Source organism: Rhagoletis zephyria, unplaced genomic scaffold (genome assembly GCF_001687245.7).
Source record: "Rhagoletis zephyria isolate East Lansing unplaced genomic scaffold, Rhagoletis_zephyria_1.1 Rzeph_scaffold_02241, whole genome shotgun sequence".
NCBI classification, from domain to species: Eukaryota; Metazoa; Arthropoda; class Insecta; order Diptera; family Tephritidae; genus Rhagoletis; species Rhagoletis zephyria.
This window is the reverse complement of record NW_016159325.1, coordinates 69,912-89,686: the sequence shown is the minus strand read 5'-3', so window position 1 is coordinate 89,686 and position 19,775 is coordinate 69,912. Positions and strand designations below refer to the sequence as shown.

Genomic DNA, 19,775 nt, shown 5'->3' with positions numbered 1-19,775 from the left:
GTTAACCTTATGGGGAAACCAAAATATGTTCGTCTATAACTTTTTAAGTAGCCTAGCTGACGAGATGGGGACTTCACATGCACATGGAATAGTAGTTGGAGAATACGATAGCATATATAACTAAATTCTTTCTTAAGTTGACTAGGTGGTTATTGCTTATGCCCACAGAAATAAATCGCCGTCGCGTATGCAAATACATTTTTTTGCATATGTACATATGTACTACTTATTTAAGAAAAAATCACTGAATAATTCTTTGCTTTTGATTTGTTTGACGTTTACAGCCCGAGAATTTAATTCTGGAACTTCGGTTAAGTTGCATGAAAAGAAGATTCATCTGCGCGAAAAGCCCGAACCAAAGGAGTGTCCAATATGTCAGAAAGAAGTCGATCCAAATTATCTTAAACATCATATTGACAATGTTCATGCTTCAGAGCGAAAGTTTATCTGTGATTTTTGTGGCGATTCGTTTAGAAGTAACGTGTTGCTTCACTACCATAAACGATTGCATTTAGAGCGCAAATTTCCGTGCACTATATGTACAAAAAAGTTCATACGCTCAAATGAACTTAAAGTACACATGCGTAGTCACACTGGAGAAGAACCGTACGCATGTCATATATGTGATCGACGTTTCAAAATCAAAGTTCGACTCAACTATCACTTGCAGCGGCACGCTGGAATTAAACGAAAATGCAAAGAGTGTGGAAAAGAATTTAATCACGTCAAACAATTGAAAATACATTCTTATAAACACACCGGCATGCCCTATAGGTGTTCAGTGTGTAGTTATGCTTGCGCACAACGTGATGTGTAAGAAGTTGAAAATTCCTATGTTACGTAATATTATTTAATTTATTGTAACTGAAATATTTCAGATTTAGGAATCATTTATTGCGAATGCACGATATGACAATGACTCCGGATGAATATTGTGCCATGTTCAAGGCAAATACTGGTCGGAATCCCCACGTTAAAACTCTGGAGGAATTGCAATCCGGGGCGCAAAATATGGAGCAAGAGGAATTATTAAACTAATATTAAAAGTTATGACCTAAGTACAATAACGGAAGATTATTTATTTTAATAAACTTAACTTGGTTTTGTCAATAATGGGTTGTTTTCATGGTTACATCCCTAGGCACCACATCTCAAATGCTACTATTGGTATTTGTGAAGTGTTGCTTTAAAAACGTTGATTTAAAATCGTAAAGGGCCAGTTTTTCAGTGTATGGCTTTAATGAAAATGCGCGAGCTGATTGGTTGAAGCTAAGATTAGCCAATCGAATGTCAGCCTGCAATTCAATATAGACGCAATTTACGTAATCTAATTTTAAACTGGCACTGAAAAACACTCTCTAAATACGGTTGACAAACAGACTCGATTATTTGGGCATACATCAAGATAACCAACCATTCAGCTATGGAAAAACTACAAAATGCAGATCGATAGTTCTCTACGCTGATTTCAACTATATAAAGATTATTTGGCGCAGTTGAAAATTAAAGATATGAGGTTAAAAAAATTTTGTGATATTTTAGAATATTAATATTTTCTAAACTACGTAGCCGATTATAAAGGTAATGATCAGTAAAAATTTAAATTTAAATTTATTAAATTAATTTAAAAGGTAAAATTTCAGTGCATGGCTTAAGTGTAAATGCGCGAGCTGATTGGTTTAAACTAAGATTAGACAATCGAATGTCAGCCAGCTATTCAATATAGCCGCAATTTACGTAATCTAATTTTAAACTGGCACTGAAAAGCACTCCCTAAATACAGTTGACAAACGGGCTCGATTATTTGCATAAACAGCCTTTATTTGCTTTGACTCATGCATTTTCCTCTTCAAAATGCGCATAAGCAGCTGATCAAATGCACACAATTATTGGGAATTATCTCAGATTCGGGGAATTTCCGTGGCAACACTGGTTGACTGACAGCATAAATTCAGTTCTCTGTGATTCGATATCACTGCAATTTTTATGTATAACAATAATAACCCATGAACGAAAGACACAAGATCACGTAAGAACAAGAGAATGAAAAAAGTCGATTTTTTTAGCGGGTTCTACGCCATCTTGTTTCACTGGAAAACGAGCGAAAAGTAAACAAAGCAAAGAAAACAACGAAAACCAAAATTAGCCAAAATTATTGTCAGCCACTTTAAACGCACAATTTAGGTAAAATGATGCAACAAAATGCTTTAAAATGTGTTGTCATGTTGAATTAACTCTTCTTTACTTGAATAAAAGTGTAAAATAGTGGTGCTTGTGATGTAAACAAACGCTCAGCTGACGAACCCGCTTTCGCAAACTTTTTTCTCAAAACCAGTTACAAATACAACGTCGCGTTTTTACGTGAACTTGTATTTTTGGTTCAAGATAATAACCTACAATTTTGGTGTATGGCAACACTAATTTTACAGCAGTTTTACCAAACCAAATTAGTTTGCTACAAGAGTCGCCAAACTCGCTATCCCTCTCGCTCTGCAACAACAATTGCAAGCAGTTTGCCAAACAAAATTTCTGCATAACACCGACCTAAGCGAGTGTTCTTTTGTAGCTTGGTTGCAAAAGAATGCACCTTATGTATGGGGGTGTACAATCGATAGTATCTTTTCGATAGTCTGCCATTTCTTGCAGGGTTGCGAGTATTTTTTCCGATACCGATGCTGGAATTATACCAGGTGAAATATTAGAGTAAGAAGAAAGATTAAGGCAGCCGAATGTCAGAAAATAAAGCGAGAAAGATGTTTTATTAGCTTTTAAGTGCGCCATGTCGATACCTACTCAGTACTTGGTTCAAAAGTATCGATACCAAAATTACTTGGTATCGAACTCGTATCGTTTCATCCAAGGTGTATTTATTCCATCCCTATCCTTGCCATTTTTGGGGCAATAAGATTAAAAATAGGTTATAAATAAGTGAGGAAAACTTGACAAAATGCAATGCCGTGCGTGCATGGACACCGATGGTGAATTCACGGAAATGAGCCTATCTACGCAGGGGGATGGTAAGACGCTTTACGACTACTTTAACGCATGCACCCAGCTTCACGCCACAGACTTCGACAATCTGCCAAGATCTCTATGCTCACGGTGTGTCCAAGATGTGCAAATATTCTTTAACTTTAGGCAAAAAGCTCACAAATCAAATGATGAACTAAAAAGACTATGCACTGTACATGAACTAAAATTAGAACAAATTTATAATGAGCAGCTAGAGGTATGTACGTATTTAGATAACTACATTTTGTTACGTTGATATATGTATGTACATATGTATGTATCTCACATCGTCGCTGTAATACAAAAATCTGTAACTAACTAAAAATTCAAAATTCATTTTTTGATTGATTATGATGCATTTCATCATTTCAGTCCACCAAAGTGTTTTCTGGCATTTCACCGACGATGTGAGATAGGACCTTCTAAAAAGGTAATACCTATTGGAATTTTAATGCTCTCACCCCCTTAGATTATTCTATATCGAAAAAAGTATACCTGTTTTTTTATTGGAACTGTAAAATGTAATAAAGGGACCCATAAAAATCGCTAATATTAAACACTTTATTGATTTTAAAAAATTCTAAAATATTTCCGCGAAAAATCCCACTAGAACTTGAAGGGAGATCTCCCAATGTGAGGAATAGAAGAGTACTCCCTTTGGCCTGATTTCGGAGCAATAGGAGATTTTTCGGTTTTGACCTTTATAACTCGCTTAGGAGTCAAATCCGAGATCTTCTAAGTGAGCAACAAAAGAATAGTCCCAGAGGCATGATTTTGATTTGTCGATTTTGTACTCCTTTATTACTCGTTTAGGAGCCTAACGGGAGATATGCCAAGTGAGTAATAAAAGAATACTCCCTGAGAAATGATTTCGGAGCAAAAACTCAGATTTTTCGGTTTTGTACTCCGTTATTAATCGCTTAGGCGCAAAAAGCGATGTCTCCTAAAAGAGTTATCCAGGAATATTCATTTTGATTGATAGGGAAGCTATAGGCACCTAGTTCAAAAGAAATTGTGTTGGAAAAATTTATCATAAGGAAAACTACAGAAAATATTTCATATACATACATACATAGAAACAATATAAGGAGGATGCAATAATTTATTGTCGATAGCACACATTAACTGAAGTTCTGTCGGTATGTATTGCAACTTTTCTTTAAATTTCTTAAATATTGTATTATATACGCTAAATACTTTTCAGATTGGCAAATTAGTATCAGCACTTACGTATGACCCCTGGTTTTAAAGTTCATATACTGCCGGTCCAGAGCTTTTACTGAGTGACATAGATAGATTTCAGATGGGCAAAGTAACCTTCACATTGATCGTGGTTAAAACAAGAAAGGTTTATACACTCTCCCTATTTGCGTGAGCTCCAGAACACCCAAGCATCCCTGACACATAGGAAATCATGTAGTTATCTTAGCGTTTTATTATTATTCTGATTGACTTTTGTTTCTGTTGAGATTTTTTAAATAATATTGTATGCATGCATGTGATTAAAAAACTAAATAAATGTATAAATAGCAAGAGCTTTTCTCTTTTATTGCTCGTACAGGAGGCTTTCGGGATGCCTCTTATGGGAGCACTTCCTTATTGCTCGTTCGGGAAGAATATGGGATGTTTTTCTATGTGCACTCCCTTGTTGTCGTTTTGGGTGATATAGGGGAGGTTTTTATGGGAGTACTCCCGTCTTGCTCCCTTAGGAGGTTTGTGGGATCATATTTCTGAGTGTATTCCCAAAATGCTCGTTTAGGAGGTAAAAGGGATTACTCCCCCTCCTAAGACATACAATGGCAAAGGGAGTATATAAAATTACATACTTACACACATGAGCATAGGGAGCAATGGGGAGCTCCATATAAAATATGTACATAAAAAACTTTGGGCAGTTTGAGCCACCACAAAATATTTTTTGATTTCAATATAAAAAAAAAACGGGTGTAATTTTTTCGGTATAGAACAATCCTAGGGGATGAGAGCATTAAAATTACTTCCCCCTTCACATGAATTTTTGGACCACCCTAATGTTTCTACGTACAATCATATATGTGACTTCTCTGTCTATTTCATTCAGATTGCTGTGGAGGGTTCGGCGGATCCCTTAGCTGTGGTGGAATTCCAAGATATACAAGAGAATGTAACCGAATTAAAACCTACATTTATATTTGAGCCTGAATTGGATTTACCAATGGATGATATCAAAGTCGAAAACTTGGCTGTTTCGTCGAGTAAAGAATCAAACAATATCCAGATTGTAAGCGACATTGCCAATAGATCCCAGCTTGTCAAAGAAACAAAAGCAAAGGTTCGAAGAAGATACAAGGGGCCATATCAATGTGAATTTTGTGAATGTTCCCTTAAAACAAGAAAGGAGTGGAAAAATCATATTTTTGAAGCTCATAAGAGTAATTATGCTATGTTTAACAATACTTACCTTCTTTTAAAACATACTTGTTATTTATTCTTTTATAGGTGAAGTAATATGCATGGAGTGCCAAAAAGTATACGATCTGCCAAGAGATTTGCAGAGGCACAAAAAGCTGGTTCATGGCACTGAACCGTCAATACAGTGTCCTTGGTGCAAGAAACCCAAACATTTATTAAGATGCCAAATAGTCCAGCATTTCAAACTGAAGCACAACAATCCATACCTCAAATATTTTCCCCGTAAGCGAGTGATGCGCTCTCTCCAATTATACGAATGTAATTATTGCTATCAAGACTTCGCTTCCATGCCTGAATTGGTTGAACATATAAAAAATCATACATTTGACTGCCCTGTATGTTCAGTACGTTTCTCAAAAAAGACAACCTGTATGGCCCACATTAGAAGGATTCACAAATACACGGCTGATATTTTGAAACCAAGTTTGGGTGGAACTGTCGAAATGGAGAAGCCATATAAATGCACAAATTGTTCAGCACAATTCAGTTTCGAAAGAAATTTGCATGCGCATCTTAAGAACGAGCATCATGACCAAAACAAAGAATCGGAAAATGAAGGAGAATCCCCTTCTGATTTAAAAATAAGTAGCATGCGCTTTAAAAGAGGAGCCACCAAAGAAACGATTGATAAAAGGGGAAAATGTGAAAACCGAGTGAATATTGCTACTACATCTTCAAATTGTGGTAGTTCTGCGAAGGATTCAGAAAGTGATAGTGACTGCAGCGAACAGGATGCAATAACCAAAAATAAAAGAACATACCTTTGTTCTTATTGCCGTAAGTTGAAACCTACAAATTTGTTCATTTTCTCCATGGGTATATTAATACGTAAACAAATACGGTAATTTTTTTTCAAGTGCTCTTAAAAAAAAAAAAAATGTGTATGCAAATTTGTAGCCCATTAAATTTTAGTATAATAAAGTGCAAGTTTCAAGTTACTTCCTTTGGTTTTTAATAATTTTTTTCGCAGACGTGTTGTGCATATTCTTCCTCCATAGAAAAAATTCGAACACACTTTTTATGAAAGAAAATGCGTGACAGCGTCAGCGAAAAAATCATAAAAAATTAACGGAATTTTTTAGCAACCTCGAAACTTGTCCTAAAACTTAATGAGCTACAAAACTGCATACCAATTTCTTTTTCTAAAGATTCTGATTAAAAAGTTTGGAGTTAGGTGAAAGTTCGCTGAATATTTATATTCTCCGCACAAAGTTTGGAATTTGGATTTATATGTTCTTTGTTAGACAGTGAGCTAGGCTTTTATAAAAAAATATTAAACATAAAATAAACAAAAACAATTTTAAATCATCATATATTGGTGCCTAATACTTTTAGCCTATAAACATTCCATGCATTTGCTTAAGTTTTTGTTGTATGTAGGAATTCGTTTATTTGTATTTTATTTGTACGAAAACATATTTATGTATGTATACATACGTTTTTTATGTATGTGAATTCAAATTACCAAAGCTTTCTTTTTGAATGTAATATGTATGATAGTAAAAAGAGTGGAAGATATCGACCTATCTCAGCAGCCTGTTCGAAAACGCCTTATCTCAGAAAACGTTTCAAAAACGCCCTATTTCAGAATTTGATTTAAAAACCCCCCATCTCAACTAAAAATATGTTGAGATAGGCCGTTTTCAAACCGGCTGCCGACATAGGTCGAGCTTCCACTGAGGTGTCGATATGTAAATGTATTCGTCAATTGAACTATATGAACTGAAGAGTACTTCACTAAGGTGAACAAACTACAACTGAACGGTTCACCCAAAAGAACTAAACCGTCCAACTCTATTTTGAATCATTTATATTTCAGCCAGACAACTATCATCGCCGCGTGCTGTACAAACACATGAAATGACAGTCCACTCGAGTGAAGCATCGAAAAATAAGGAAGAATGCCCGATTTGTCATAAGAAGTTTTATCGAGCTTATATAAAAAATCATATTAGAACAGTTCATGTGACAGAGCGCAAAAGCGTTTGTGATATTTGTGGTGATTCCTTCAAAAATAATGCCCAACTTTGCGTGCACAAGCTTCTACACAAGAAGCGCAACTTCCCATGTACAGTATGTGAAAAGGCTTTTACGTCCAATAGTGTACTGAATATACATATGCGCAGTCATACGGGGGAAACGCCGTACGCTTGTCATCTGTGTGATCGTCGTTTTAAAATTAAAATATACCTTAAATATCATCTACAGCAACACGCTGGCTTCAAAAGGAAGTGCGAGGAATGTGGTGAGGAGTTCAATCACATTGGACAATTGAAAGTGCATATGTATAAGCATAAAGGCATGCCATATAGATGCCCTGTTTGCGATTATGCCACACCGAGACGAATTTAGTAAGCATTTTTCAAAAAAAAAAAAAACGATGACAATTATACATTTAAATGTTACATATTGCAGTTTTACAAAACACTTGCTGGGCGTGCATGGTATGACTATGTCAGAGGACGAATTGAGCGATATGTTCAAAGAGCATACAGGTCGATACCCTCGTGTTAAGAATTCTGCAGGTTTGCTAATGGAGGAAGACAACATCAACGAAGAAAATGTCGCTTTAAATGAGTATTAATGCTGTTTAAAATTTGTATATTAAACAAATTTGACTATTGTAGTGGTTGAAACGGGTAATTTCAAAAAAAAAAAATGCAACCGACTTCAATGCTCAAATAAAAATTTTGGAGTACCGTTAATCATTCTGATCCTGTTAGACGAAAATTGGGATTCTCATTGGTGTTATGAGGCAACCAATGACATAATCCTATTATCCTTTCGAAATTAAAAAGTATTAACAACGCGTTGAAGTTTGCCGTTAATGTTTGTGTTCACGACTTAACGAACGACTGTCAAAGAGACAATCAAAATAAAGGTGAATCGAAACTAAACCAAGTTAGTATGGGACCACCCTTGAGGTACAACCTTTCCGCTAAAAAAGAAAACGGTTCACGTCGTCCGATGTTATCCGGTCAATATGTACTGCTTTTCTGAAGTCGGTTGCAAAGAGCCAATATGTTTTTGCTCTACGCAATTTGGCTGATATTTTGGAAAAATTAGCTTATTTTCTGCAACAAAAGGAAGCGTTCGCCCGGGGCGTGTCCCCTACCCTTTTCACATCACAATTGCCAGCAGAGGTCTGGGCATACAGTGCCCACCTGCACATTGTAGTCGATAGCGATCAGCTCAGGCCTGCAAAACCAGTATATCACACGGCGGAGACATCTACCAACTTTGCAGTACGCAGCTCTACCTAAGGTCCACCTCATTTCTTAGGAACATCATTTCTACACCCAAGCACAAATGCTGGTGCTGAAAAATCACACACTATATGTATGTACATATGTACTAATCTTAAAATTGTTTTAGCATGTTACATTTATACTTAATTTCTTCATGAATCTTTAGTTTCATCTACAATGAAGTCGGCTAATGTCTGCGAGTCTTCGTTGTCCTGCGCCTTGAAGGTGGAGTTGAAATGTATCGCCTTCCCCGTATACTTGGCAAAAACGGCGGCCAATTCATCTGCACTGAAATTCAGATTATGTGCGCGCTGCATATGGTTTGCAAATCTAAAAGTGCAAAAAAAAAATATAAAAATATTGCACGAATAAATAAATTTAATTTTATTTCTCTTACCGTAAGCGGCGGGTGAATCCAACATCGGGACACAATTCGCACCGATAGGGCATGCCGGTGTGTTTGAAAAGATGTTCCTTCAGTTGATTGCGATTATCGTACAGAATACCACAATAGGTGCACGGATGCTTGACGCCCTCATGCCGTTGCAGGTGGTATGTTAGCCGCACTTTTATTGCAAAACGTTTATCACATAAGTGACAAGCGTACGGCAGCTCTCCGGTGTGCGTGCGTATATGCACATTTAAATCAGCTTGTCGAGTATATTTACGTTGACAGTGAAAACACTCGAAAGACTTGTCTTCGTCATGCAACATCTTGTGTGCGGTCAATTGCCAGCCGCTCTTAAATGCATTACCGCATATGTTGCAAACGTGCTTGCGTTCCGCCAGATGCACTCGCTGCATATGAGAACTAAGATCTTTTTGCTGATAGCATTTGCGCTTACATATGCCGCATTCGTATTTCGGTTCTTCCAATTTGACTAGATGAACGTTGTGCTCATGCACACTTAGTGATTTTGCATTCGAAAACTCACGAGCTGCAATTTTTAATCGGGAATTTTCATAATTGTTGCGATTTTATAGTATGCAAACTTGATAACTTTTAGCAGGCGAACTGATTTATATGTATCGCTTGTCTAAAACTATTCAAATTAATCTTAAGTTAGAAAGTAATATCTGTAACATAAAACAATTCCGATTCATCATTCTCACGGCTCTACAGAGTTTTATTTTTGATAATTTCGTAGTTTTTTTTTTTACATATACATATATGCATATTCAACATAATGTAACTATCCGACAATATTTTCAGCTGTGAATCACTTCGGATTCTAGTGCAATATCATCTGCATTGATTAAAGTCCCGTCCTCCTCAGTAGCCTCCTTCATAGGTTCTCTGTCCACATGCTCTTCGTAAAGGTCAACGCGTCGAATACGTGTCGATTTGCCAGTATTTTGCTGAAACATTGCAACAAGCTCCTCATCGCTCATACTGGTGCAATGCACACGCTGTAAATGCCTCTTAAAACTGGAATAAAAGTAAAATAAAATGAAATCAAGAAAACATTGCTATGATCATTTTTTTTCACTACTACTTACACATCCCGATTCGCAAAGCCATGGCCATTGCATCTCTCGCAGCGATATGGCATTCCGGTGTGTTTATAGGTGTGTGCTTTTAGTTTTTGTTTTGAATTGAATTCCGCATCACAATCTTTGCAGCGATGCTTGATGCCATAGTGCTTCTGTAAATGGTAGGTGAGTCGTACCTTAATGGCAAAACGCTTTTCGCAAAGATGACAGGCAAATGGTAGCTCTCCAGTATGAGTGCGCATGTGTACATCTAGATCGAACTTACGCGCATAACATTTCTCACAATGCGGGCATTTTATATTCTTTTCCAAGTGCAATTTCATATGATTGACCAATTGGTTTTTAAGCTTGAAGCCATTGCCACAGATGGGGCAGAAATTATCTCGCTCCTTGTGAGCCTGCTTGCGATGTTGCTGCAACAAATGTTGTGTGGCATAGGAACGATCGCAATCGGCGCAAATATAAATGACATCCGATGATGCACCTTGGTGCATTTTCTCGTGTTGGGTGAGAGATTTTTGGTTTTTACACTCGCGCGCTGGGAAAAATATTGAATATTTATATATACATATTCTTTCATAGAAAATTTCCTTCTTAATAAAGGTTTCTATATTTGATGTATTTAGTAACGAATTTTGGTCAATATGTATTTACGAACGATTTTTCAAAACAGTATTTTAACTAAATTTACAAATGATCATTCACCTTCGCAAATATTTTTTCAGGTAAACAAATTTTGAACACTTTTTAGTTAAGTTTTTAAAGTGAAGACTACAAAATTTTAGTGGCCCTGTTATACCTCCAATCAAAAAGACATTTTACATGTGCGAACAACAACATAACAGGGCTACTCTTCCTCCTTACTTTTAAATTTTGTTTTTGTACTATAGCTTATAGTTAGTGCCAGATAAAAGGCGAGGAAATGTAACAAAATACAGCTCTCAATCCGAGTATTTAATATTTAACGGGAAACAGGTTTAAAAAATTAAATTCTCCTTTCAAACTATACATAACTTTTTTACTTCGATGATGAATGGAATCAACTAAGTCTTGCTTGGTTTCCTTGGACTAGTTTTGCTGGCTTCTGGCTACGTGCTTGAATGGATTTTAAAATATTAAAAGGAGTCAATAAATAATCGACAATCCATTGGCTTCACACATGGTTTTAGCGAACAGTTATATACGCTGCATTCCAAAACGCCAAAATACAAAGCATCGGTCTCTTTTGTTTCTAAACCTTAGCAGATTGTAATGCCAAATGTGCGCAACCACGGTTAGATGCTAGTTTTCACATATGTTGTGGAAGTTAGACTTTTTCTTCTAGTTTTGGTTTGGAAATAAGGGACTGATGCTTTGTATTTTGACGTTTTGAAATGCACCCATAATTTGAACTTTGGAAAACTGTATTCGGGTTTAAAAAATATGTAGTAGAGGTAGTGCTATTTTAATTTTCATAGCATTATAAGCCATTTTGCATTCAGATTGAACATATCGTCTCGAGACATGAATAAAGACGCGGAAGTGTTTTGACGGCGAAAAAGGACCTAGGAAAATGTACGAAAAACTACGCATAATAAAAACTTCGGCGAAAAAAGACTCCTAATACTAGTTGACGGCGAAGAAAAAAGTGTAGACATAGATTTATACCTTGCCAAGGACTGTTACTTCAGCATCATTCCCCCAAAACTCTTTGGAGAATTTATATACTGTTACACCCGCAAACATAGTTGACCGCGAAAATAAGTTTCCGCGTCTTTCTTCGCCGTCAAATATGTAGGTCCTTCTTCGCTGAAATTTTGTTTTATGAGTCTTTTTTTCGCGGTCAATTTTTGAGCTCGTGCCTTCACTCCTGTCTTGGGCCGATATGTAAATAGAACAAGTAATATTTAAGCAAAAAACAAAACCGACTTCCATTCTGATATAAAATTTTAAGATTATCGTTGATTTCTTCATGATTGCATGATGGGATCTAAATCAAATTTGTATGTGACCATCTGTGAGGTAACACCTTTCCTTTGAAAAAAAGAATTGTACAAATCGGTTAACGTGGTCCAAAGTCACGATCTATCATTCTTGGTCCAAAGTTATGCGATCACATACATAAAAAAACGAATATCTTCCGACGAGTTGATAACCTTCTCCATTTTTTTAAGTCGGGTAAATAGACATTGCGTTTTAGAAATACAAACCTTGTCAATTAACAAAGCGAATATTTCAAAGTTACTCTAAAAATGATAGCCTATTAAGTATTTATTAGTATACGGCTTGGATCATATTGAATTAGGGTATACAGATGTATGTACATACGTCGAATACGGTGTTCGCATGAGGTGATTTTACAGGCAACTTTTAGTTGAAAGCAAAAATCGCCCGGTGTGAACGTCCTTTCAACTAATCGCTTCCAATGAAGTTGGGGTGCAGCCAACTTTTGATTCAACAAATCGCCTCTAAAATTGCCTGAAAAATCGCATCATGCGAACACCGTATTAATTTACACATAATTTATCTTTGTACATATACAGTGAACCAAATAAAAACTGGGAGGCAACGCTCATATTTTCATTTTAGCAAGTTTTGGATCTTTTTTTTTATGAAAATATCGCTAACAAACACCATATACATCCAAATTTCAGATTTTGTGCAAAAATTATGAAAATTCTGCAAATTTCTGACTTTTTAATGAGCATATTTAGAAAAAATTTTGGTATGTAGTTTTCTAGCCCATTAATTTTTAATATGTTAAAGTGCAATTTGAAGTAGCTACGACTTATCGTTGATTTTTGGAAATTTGTTTGCTGGCGGTGTTACGCATTTTGTCCATACAAAGTATATTGGACATTTTGTTTATATGGAAAAAAATTCGGAACTCCGTCAAAAAGAAAAAACAACGGTAAAATTGAATGGGCTAAAAACTGCATTGATACCAAAATTTTTTATAAAGATGCTCATTAGAAAGGGAGAAATTTAGCAGAATTTTTATAATTTTTGTATAAATTTGGATTTATATCGTGTTTGTCAAGTAATCAGCTATAATTTCATAAAAAAAAAAAAATAAACTTAAAATAAGCTAAAGAAATTCACTCAAAACTTGCTAAAATATCGCGTCCCAGTTAATATTTGGTTCACTGTATGTAGCCATAGAAAATTTCATATGCATGCATATTAGGTTATTTTACTTACAGCAGTACGCGCAAAGGAATTTAGTTTGCGCCTCATTTGCCTCACGTTCTTTTCTAATATGTAGTGCCATATGCTTTTCGAAATTTCGCCGAAGTAACTGCTTCTTACATATTTCACATTGCATACAGGTATCACCGGTTTCATTTATAAGCTTCTCATATTCTTCAACATGCACACCGCGCATATGTTGTCGTAAATTACTGGTTGAAGCAAAACGCTTCGAACAAAACTGACATTCATGCGGCCGCTCATTTTGATGAATGTGTCGATGGTCACACAAAGCTGCTTCTGATCGCATAAAACGCTTGCACACTTCACATTGCCATGGAGTCGTCTTCATCGGGTCATTCAGCGGTCTTCCTACCGTAGGAAAATGTATGTGATATTCCGCTGGGTGTTCAATACGATAATGCTCAACCAACTTAGAGCGTGTTAATGGAGCTATAAGTGGGCAGTGTCGACACTGAACAGGGTAACTTTCAGGATGTACTAATTCGTGGTGATCTTGTAGTTCCTCAGGCGTTGTAAATGTTTTTGAACATTTATCACAATTGCTGTTTGCTGGGAAATAAGATAAATATGTATGGCTTTCAAACATTTATGTCAATGTAAAAGGGGATAACGTTGTAATAATTAACCAAACTTACGTGGCGATTCTTCCACTATTTCTTCTATGGGCGTTTCTGTACGGTGGCGCAGTTCTACATGTTTTTCTAACGCCATTTTACAACGAAACGCAAAAAGACATATTGCACATTTGTAGGGACGTAATGAGCGATGCATATTCATGTGTCCTTCATAAGACACATCCCCGCATAAAATTCGCTTACATTCTATACATTTCCATTTCGCACCGTTGGTAACCGAATCCATTTTGATCTGTTCCTGTTCATTTTCTTGATATTCTCTTAGGTACTGGTCATCATTTTCGTCTTCAGGATAACATTCCCCTGGGTCTGTTTGTGGTTCAAGCCTTTCTTGCACATCTTCTACTGCTGAAGCATCTTCGTATTTACTCTCAATGAGCTCTATTTCCTCTAAAGAGTTTTCATAAATCTCTACTTCTGCCTTTTCGATCTGTGAAATTTTAACATTATACATAAATATTTATGTATATATATATTGAGTGCATGATTTTTGCAAGCTCAATTTACCTCCATAATTTCTACAGCGGTATTTTCTTCTTCACCCCCTTCGTTAACTTCATCTAATGTAGGTTCTTCATCCAAGAGTTCCTCGACCACACAATCCTCACTTTCACTGTCTCCAACTACCTCCAAAGGTTCCATTGATACATCACCAGATTCGGACTCTAATGTTTCAATCAATTCATCAGCCATTAATTTCTGTGACAAACTTTCTCGCAGCATTCTGTCAGCTTGTCGTGCATTTTGCACAAAGTTGAAAGCTACTTGAAGATCTTGCGAGCAGTTAGTGCAAAGCACACCAGGCAATCCGTCATAGAGTCCGGCATCTAGCTGAGTACATAAACTGAAGCAAGAAAAGAAATCGAAGCCATCTGATATATGGGACTCCATGCGTATAAATTCTGCGTCTTTAGTATTGAGGCATGCGCGACATTGAATTACCATTTCATGTGCACAGATTATTTATTGTTAATAAAAGAAAATAAAAAACCAAAATTCACCAAATAAATTGTCAGAGCCTGCAGTTTATTACTTACTACAGCTGCCGTTTTTAAATCGATTAAATCGAGCATCGATTATTCGAAACCTTCCGATTCAAATTTTTATCGATTTTTTAGTTCTGATTCGATCCGTGTATCGATAAAAAAATTGAGAATCGACATTAGATTTTTGCTCAGTCGATGCATATGAAATACGGTTTGCACCAGAAAATCTATAAAAATATAATTAAAGTAGAATTTAGGGCTAGAACAAAAAAAAAAAAAAAACATGACAGAGCAAAGACCAACGAATTCAATGACCTTTCTCCTCCGACTATAGGGCTCCTAAGGGAAGTCTATTAAAAATAAAAATAAATAAAATTATGGCTAATACTACAACAAAAACTCCAAAAATTGTAATTCCAAACTTTATAATTTTCATACAAAATTTTTGTCTCATCTGTGTTAGAAAAAAAAACTTCAAAAAAAATGTACAGTTATCTTAAACAGGGCTAAAATTGGGTGTTCACTAGGCATTAAATGAAATAATTTTAACCCCTATCTTGAGCATTAAACATTACCCGTGTCATAGTGTTGGTTTCCATATGGCATTTTTTAAATGGCATACATTTTTTGTTATTTCGTTTCCTGGCGGAATGAATCATCATATCATTGCCTTAGTAAAGAAAAGCTTTATCTCATACTTTTTTTTCCAAATAACTCCAGATATTGAAACCGTTATGAACAACGTATGTATGTATGTTTTAAACATTCCTTTTGTACAATAAAAGTTTGGTCAGATTGCTATGTTTTGTTTCTTTATAACAATTAATGCAAAATTCGTTATTTCACAAAATATATGAATCGACCCTGGGAGATCAATTTATTTCTTGACGATTCCTTCCTGCATCGATTATTTTTATTTCGATTCGAACCGATTCAAAAATAGATGTTTTTTATTTCGATCTGGCATCTTTATTATCTATCAGGCATGTTCAGTTAAAGAGAATCTCATGGTTGCATTGCGTGCGTTGTAAATAAAAATATAGTCAACACCTAACTTAAGTGCAGTTTTTTTGACAGATGTTCCATGGAAAATAATGCCAAAAAGCTGCTACTACTTTGGAGTCGTTTTTATTTTGACTATGACTATATATGCCTGATAAATAATAAGTGAAAACAAAATTTATTTTCTTGCAAAGATATAGTTACTAACAAATAAGAACTCGTGGCTTTACTACCTTCAAAAGAGGCCCTGGTTTGTTAGAGAGAGCCGATAAACAAAGAGAGCACAAAATAGTAACTTGAACCAGAATCAGGGCTGCCACGGACAAATTTTTTTACTACAGAAACCAACCGAAACCTACCATTTTTTTTGAGATTCATATTTTTTCAATGTCAAGTTCATTAAAAATTTAGATAAAATAACATTTAGTAAAACTAAAAGAGAGCTAGAAAAATAGAAACAAATTAACTGCGTATGAAAATTTAATTTATTGTACAGACTTATACAAATGTACATATGTCTCTTTATGCACTCCTTCAATTTTCTAATAATTTAAAAAATGTTTATAATGTAAAGTTCTGAACATAAAATAAGTTTGGTAATTTTTTGTTTAATCTGGTAACCTTTTCTGGTGTTTTTGGGAAAAAAATCTTGTGGCAACACTGATCAGAACGTTTGAACGGAATTGCGGCGCTTTCAGGTGTAAAATTCTTATTTGAAACTTGTAAAATATTCCAATAAGCAGATATTTGTGTTGAGTGCAAAAAAGTTTATAAATGTAGATTTGTGCTAAAGTGAGGCAGTGCCCACATAAACAATTGACTAGCAATTATCAAAAACTTGCAAACCATACTTGACCCATTTAAGCCGCACTCATGACTCGAAAGAAATGCTGTCAAACGACACAAATTTTATTAAGCAGCAGTGAGGAAAGCTAATCACAACCAACGAAGATAGACGCTTAAAATATAAAAACATTGTATGCTTTTCAAAATAAATATTGCAGTGAAATATAATTAACTTAATCAAAATAACGTTTATATCAACACAGATAATAAATATAGTCTATTTATTATCTGTGGCAACAAAAAAGCCTGAGCCACAATAGAGGAGCTCTCATAGAACTGCAGTGAAGCGTGCATTGAATTTGTGAAAAGAGAAAGTAGGCAAAGATAAATTACTTTTACGCCGATTCAATAAGAAAGTACACGTAATTCAAGCTGATTTACTTATAACACTGTAAGTATTTTTTAAAATAGATATACACAGTATTAAATTTAATTTTCAATCTCCTTTTGCTTATTTAATCATGATGCATTTGTTATGCGACTTTTCTTTGTTTGAATTTTAAAGACACCATGATAAAAGAGAACGTAAAGCAGTCCCACTCCGATAATGTAATATCCAATGGAAAACCATTGGCCAACAGTAAACCTGCTGCTAATGGTAAAGTTTTACATACCGAAGCCAATTCCCTGCCACCGCAAAAATCTGTTATAACTGCGTATTTTTTATGGTTATTTGGTGGTATATTTGGACTACATCACCTTTATTTGCACCGCGATCGACACGCCTTCATTTGGTGGTGTACATTGGGTGGTTATTTTGGTGTCGGCTGGTTGGCCGAAATATTTCTGATACCCGAATATGTACGGGATGCCAATGAAGATCCCACCTTTATTAAATCATTTATAGCACGTTTGCAAACAAATCGTCGGCCACCGTACTCTGCAAAGCGTTTTGTTGGCGAGGTCATGATCGGTTACCTCTTCGGGCAGTTGCTGCTTATGGCAATACCGGAAACCATCTTTGGTGGCATAGATTGGAGTTTCCTCCATTGGCTTATACCAGTGTTTGTGTCGCTGGGCGTTTGGACTGTGGGAAATATTGGGCGTGAACGTGGCGTATGGTGGCATTGCTTAATTGGTGCCGTTGTTATATATCCTGCTCGCTATTTCATCTACGACGAGACGTATTCTTTATTACTAACTGCGCTGATTTCTGCCTTAGTTTTTGATACCTATTCAAAACAATGGTTGCGCACACCACCAAAACGTCATGGCATTGCAGTGCGCTCGCTAAAATTGACTGCTGCTCTGCTGGTGTACTTCTCATTTTGGGGTTGTTTCCTTTACTTCAACGGCACTATTTCCGATGACGATGGAGGGGAAGTGCCTATACACGAAGCTCTGCGAAATTTCCTTACATCCGATTGGTGGACAGATTTTACTAAAGCTCTTAAAGATACTTATCAATATGCGCAACATCATGGATGGTATGAAACTTGGAAAGAAATTTTCGAAAGTATGGATGTGGATGGAGAACGAAATTCCTACAAGGTGTTGGGTGTAAGTGCGACCGCATCGCAAGCTGAAATTACATCAGCATATAGACGACTTTCCAAAGAGTTCCATCCGGATAAAGTTAAAGATGAGAAATTCAAAGAAGCTGCAAATCAACGGTTTATTGAAATTCAACAGGCCTACAATGTGCTAAGCAAAATTAAATCAAGTCGCCGACGCAAAAACAAAAAATCGATTGAAGAGGAACCAATCGTACTGTAGAGAAGATGAAAAAAGTGCTGCATTAAATAACTTAACAAATGTCAATCAAGAAAAAATTAATTTTATATATTATTTATAATCAGCTTACACTTGAATTAAGCGTCATTATTATTTATTAATCAGCTTGCACTTGAATTAGGCGTCATTATTTTTTATTAATTTACTTAATTTATAAAAGCTTAATTCATAAAAGATAAAATAGTAGTATTTAGCTTGATTAAAATCCTTAGAATATTTTACTTTTAAAATTGAGAGTACATACATAAGTATCGATTATCTATTTATTTATGGAGTGTCACATAATTCACGCATGATTTAAATAGACACAGTTTTTTCACAATTCAATTTTTTGTTTTATTTAAACATAAGGCACATAGTACATGGTTGTGTTTGGAATAGCACATCGGGCAAATGATTGTCACGGTACAACAAGTGAATGCGCATGTCTCGAGTAACATCATCCTACATGGAGAAGTTCATTTTCACCTTGATGGCTTTGTTAATCGTCATAATTCACACATTTTGGGTTTAGAGAACCCAACGAAACAGAGCAAATTTTCGAACAAATGTATTGACACAGAGAATTGTTTGCAATTTATGTAAAGTTTTTAATTCTAAATAATTTCGTTCTGATAATTATTTATAAAATCAAAAATCATAAATATAAAACGTCTTAACTTTGTGCAAAACTCAAGGAAATTCAATAAATTGTCATATCTACTAATTTGCTTTCTTTTCAGATTTTCTGGAAAAATTCTAAGTATTTTGGCAACACAAATATGCTCGGCAATGTTTTTTTGTATAGAAGAAACTAATGACACCGTCCGCAAAAAAAAATAATAATCCAAAAATCAACGCGATTTTCTAGCAACTTCAAACTTGCACCTGGTTATGAGACTGTATACTTCGAATTTTTTTTAGAAAATCTGAATATAAAGTTTTAAAGAAGTATGCAAGTTTATTTAATTTTCCTGAGTTTTGCACAAAATTTATAGATTTTATTTTTCATACCTATTGCTAGTGTCGACTCTTATTCGACTATCGCTTTTCCATGGTATTGCGAATGTCGGTTTCTCGTTCAATAAACGTTTGTGAATAGTTTTTGACCGCACAAGCGTTTGTTTGTAGAAGGATGTGCGACTATAAACTATTCTCACTCACTTATTGAACGACAAAACGACTTTGAAAATACC

The 19,775-nt window shown here is 35.4% G+C and overlaps 4 protein-coding genes across 5 annotated transcripts; 3 read left to right on the top strand and 1 right to left on the bottom strand.

Annotated features, from left to right (window-relative positions):
• Positions 1 to 6: 6 nt before the first annotated feature.
• On the top strand, positions 7 to 1,113 carry LOC108366359 (gastrula zinc finger protein XlCGF62.1-like). Its single transcript, XM_017620738.1, has 2 exons — positions 7 to 813; positions 879 to 1,113. Exons 1-2 carry the CDS (start codon positions 188 to 190, stop codon positions 1,036 to 1,038), a joined length of 786 nt encoding a protein of 261 aa, XP_017476227.1. The 5' UTR covers positions 7 to 187; the 3' UTR covers positions 1,039 to 1,113.
• A 1,721-nt stretch (positions 1,114 to 2,834) lies between these two features.
• Positions 2,835 to 8,114, top strand: LOC108366356 (zinc finger protein 28-like). Its single transcript, XM_017620735.1, has 5 exons — positions 2,835 to 3,229; positions 5,093 to 5,423; positions 5,491 to 6,240; positions 7,283 to 7,814; positions 7,879 to 8,114. The coding sequence occupies exons 1-5, from the start codon at positions 2,948 to 2,950 to the stop codon at positions 8,045 to 8,047; spliced, it is 2,064 nt and encodes a 687-aa protein (XP_017476224.1). The 5' UTR covers positions 2,835 to 2,947; the 3' UTR covers positions 8,048 to 8,114.
• A 346-nt stretch (positions 8,115 to 8,460) lies between these two features.
• On the bottom strand, positions 8,461 to 15,071 carry LOC108366355 (zinc finger protein 14-like). 2 transcript variants are annotated; one of them, XM_017620734.1, is made up of 5 exons: positions 14,540 to 15,071; positions 14,033 to 14,462; positions 13,386 to 13,946; positions 9,109 to 9,649; positions 8,461 to 9,041 (listed from the first exon to the last, which is right to left on the bottom strand). In XM_017620734.1, the coding sequence occupies exons 1-5, from the start codon at positions 14,975 to 14,977 to the stop codon at positions 8,864 to 8,866; spliced, it is 2,148 nt and encodes a 715-aa protein (XP_017476223.1). In that variant the 5' UTR covers positions 14,978 to 15,071; the 3' UTR covers positions 8,461 to 8,863. The 2 variants fall into 2 exon arrangements, with proteins under 2 accessions (XP_017476223.1, XP_017476222.1); XM_017620733.1 differs by lacking the exon at positions 8,461 to 9,041 and adding an exon at positions 10,212 to 10,743 and having other exon boundaries at positions 9,345 to 10,140.
• Positions 15,072 to 16,688: 1,617 nt separating this feature from the next.
• wus (TM2 and DnaJ domain-containing protein wurst) lies at positions 16,689 to 19,045 on the top strand. Its single transcript, XM_017620737.1, has 3 exons — positions 16,689 to 16,997; positions 17,070 to 17,257; positions 17,372 to 19,045. Exon 3 carries the CDS (start codon positions 17,377 to 17,379, stop codon positions 18,580 to 18,582), a length of 1,206 nt encoding a protein of 401 aa, XP_017476226.1. The 5' UTR covers positions 16,689 to 16,997; positions 17,070 to 17,257; positions 17,372 to 17,376; the 3' UTR covers positions 18,583 to 19,045.
• Positions 19,046 to 19,775: the final 730 nt, after the last annotated feature.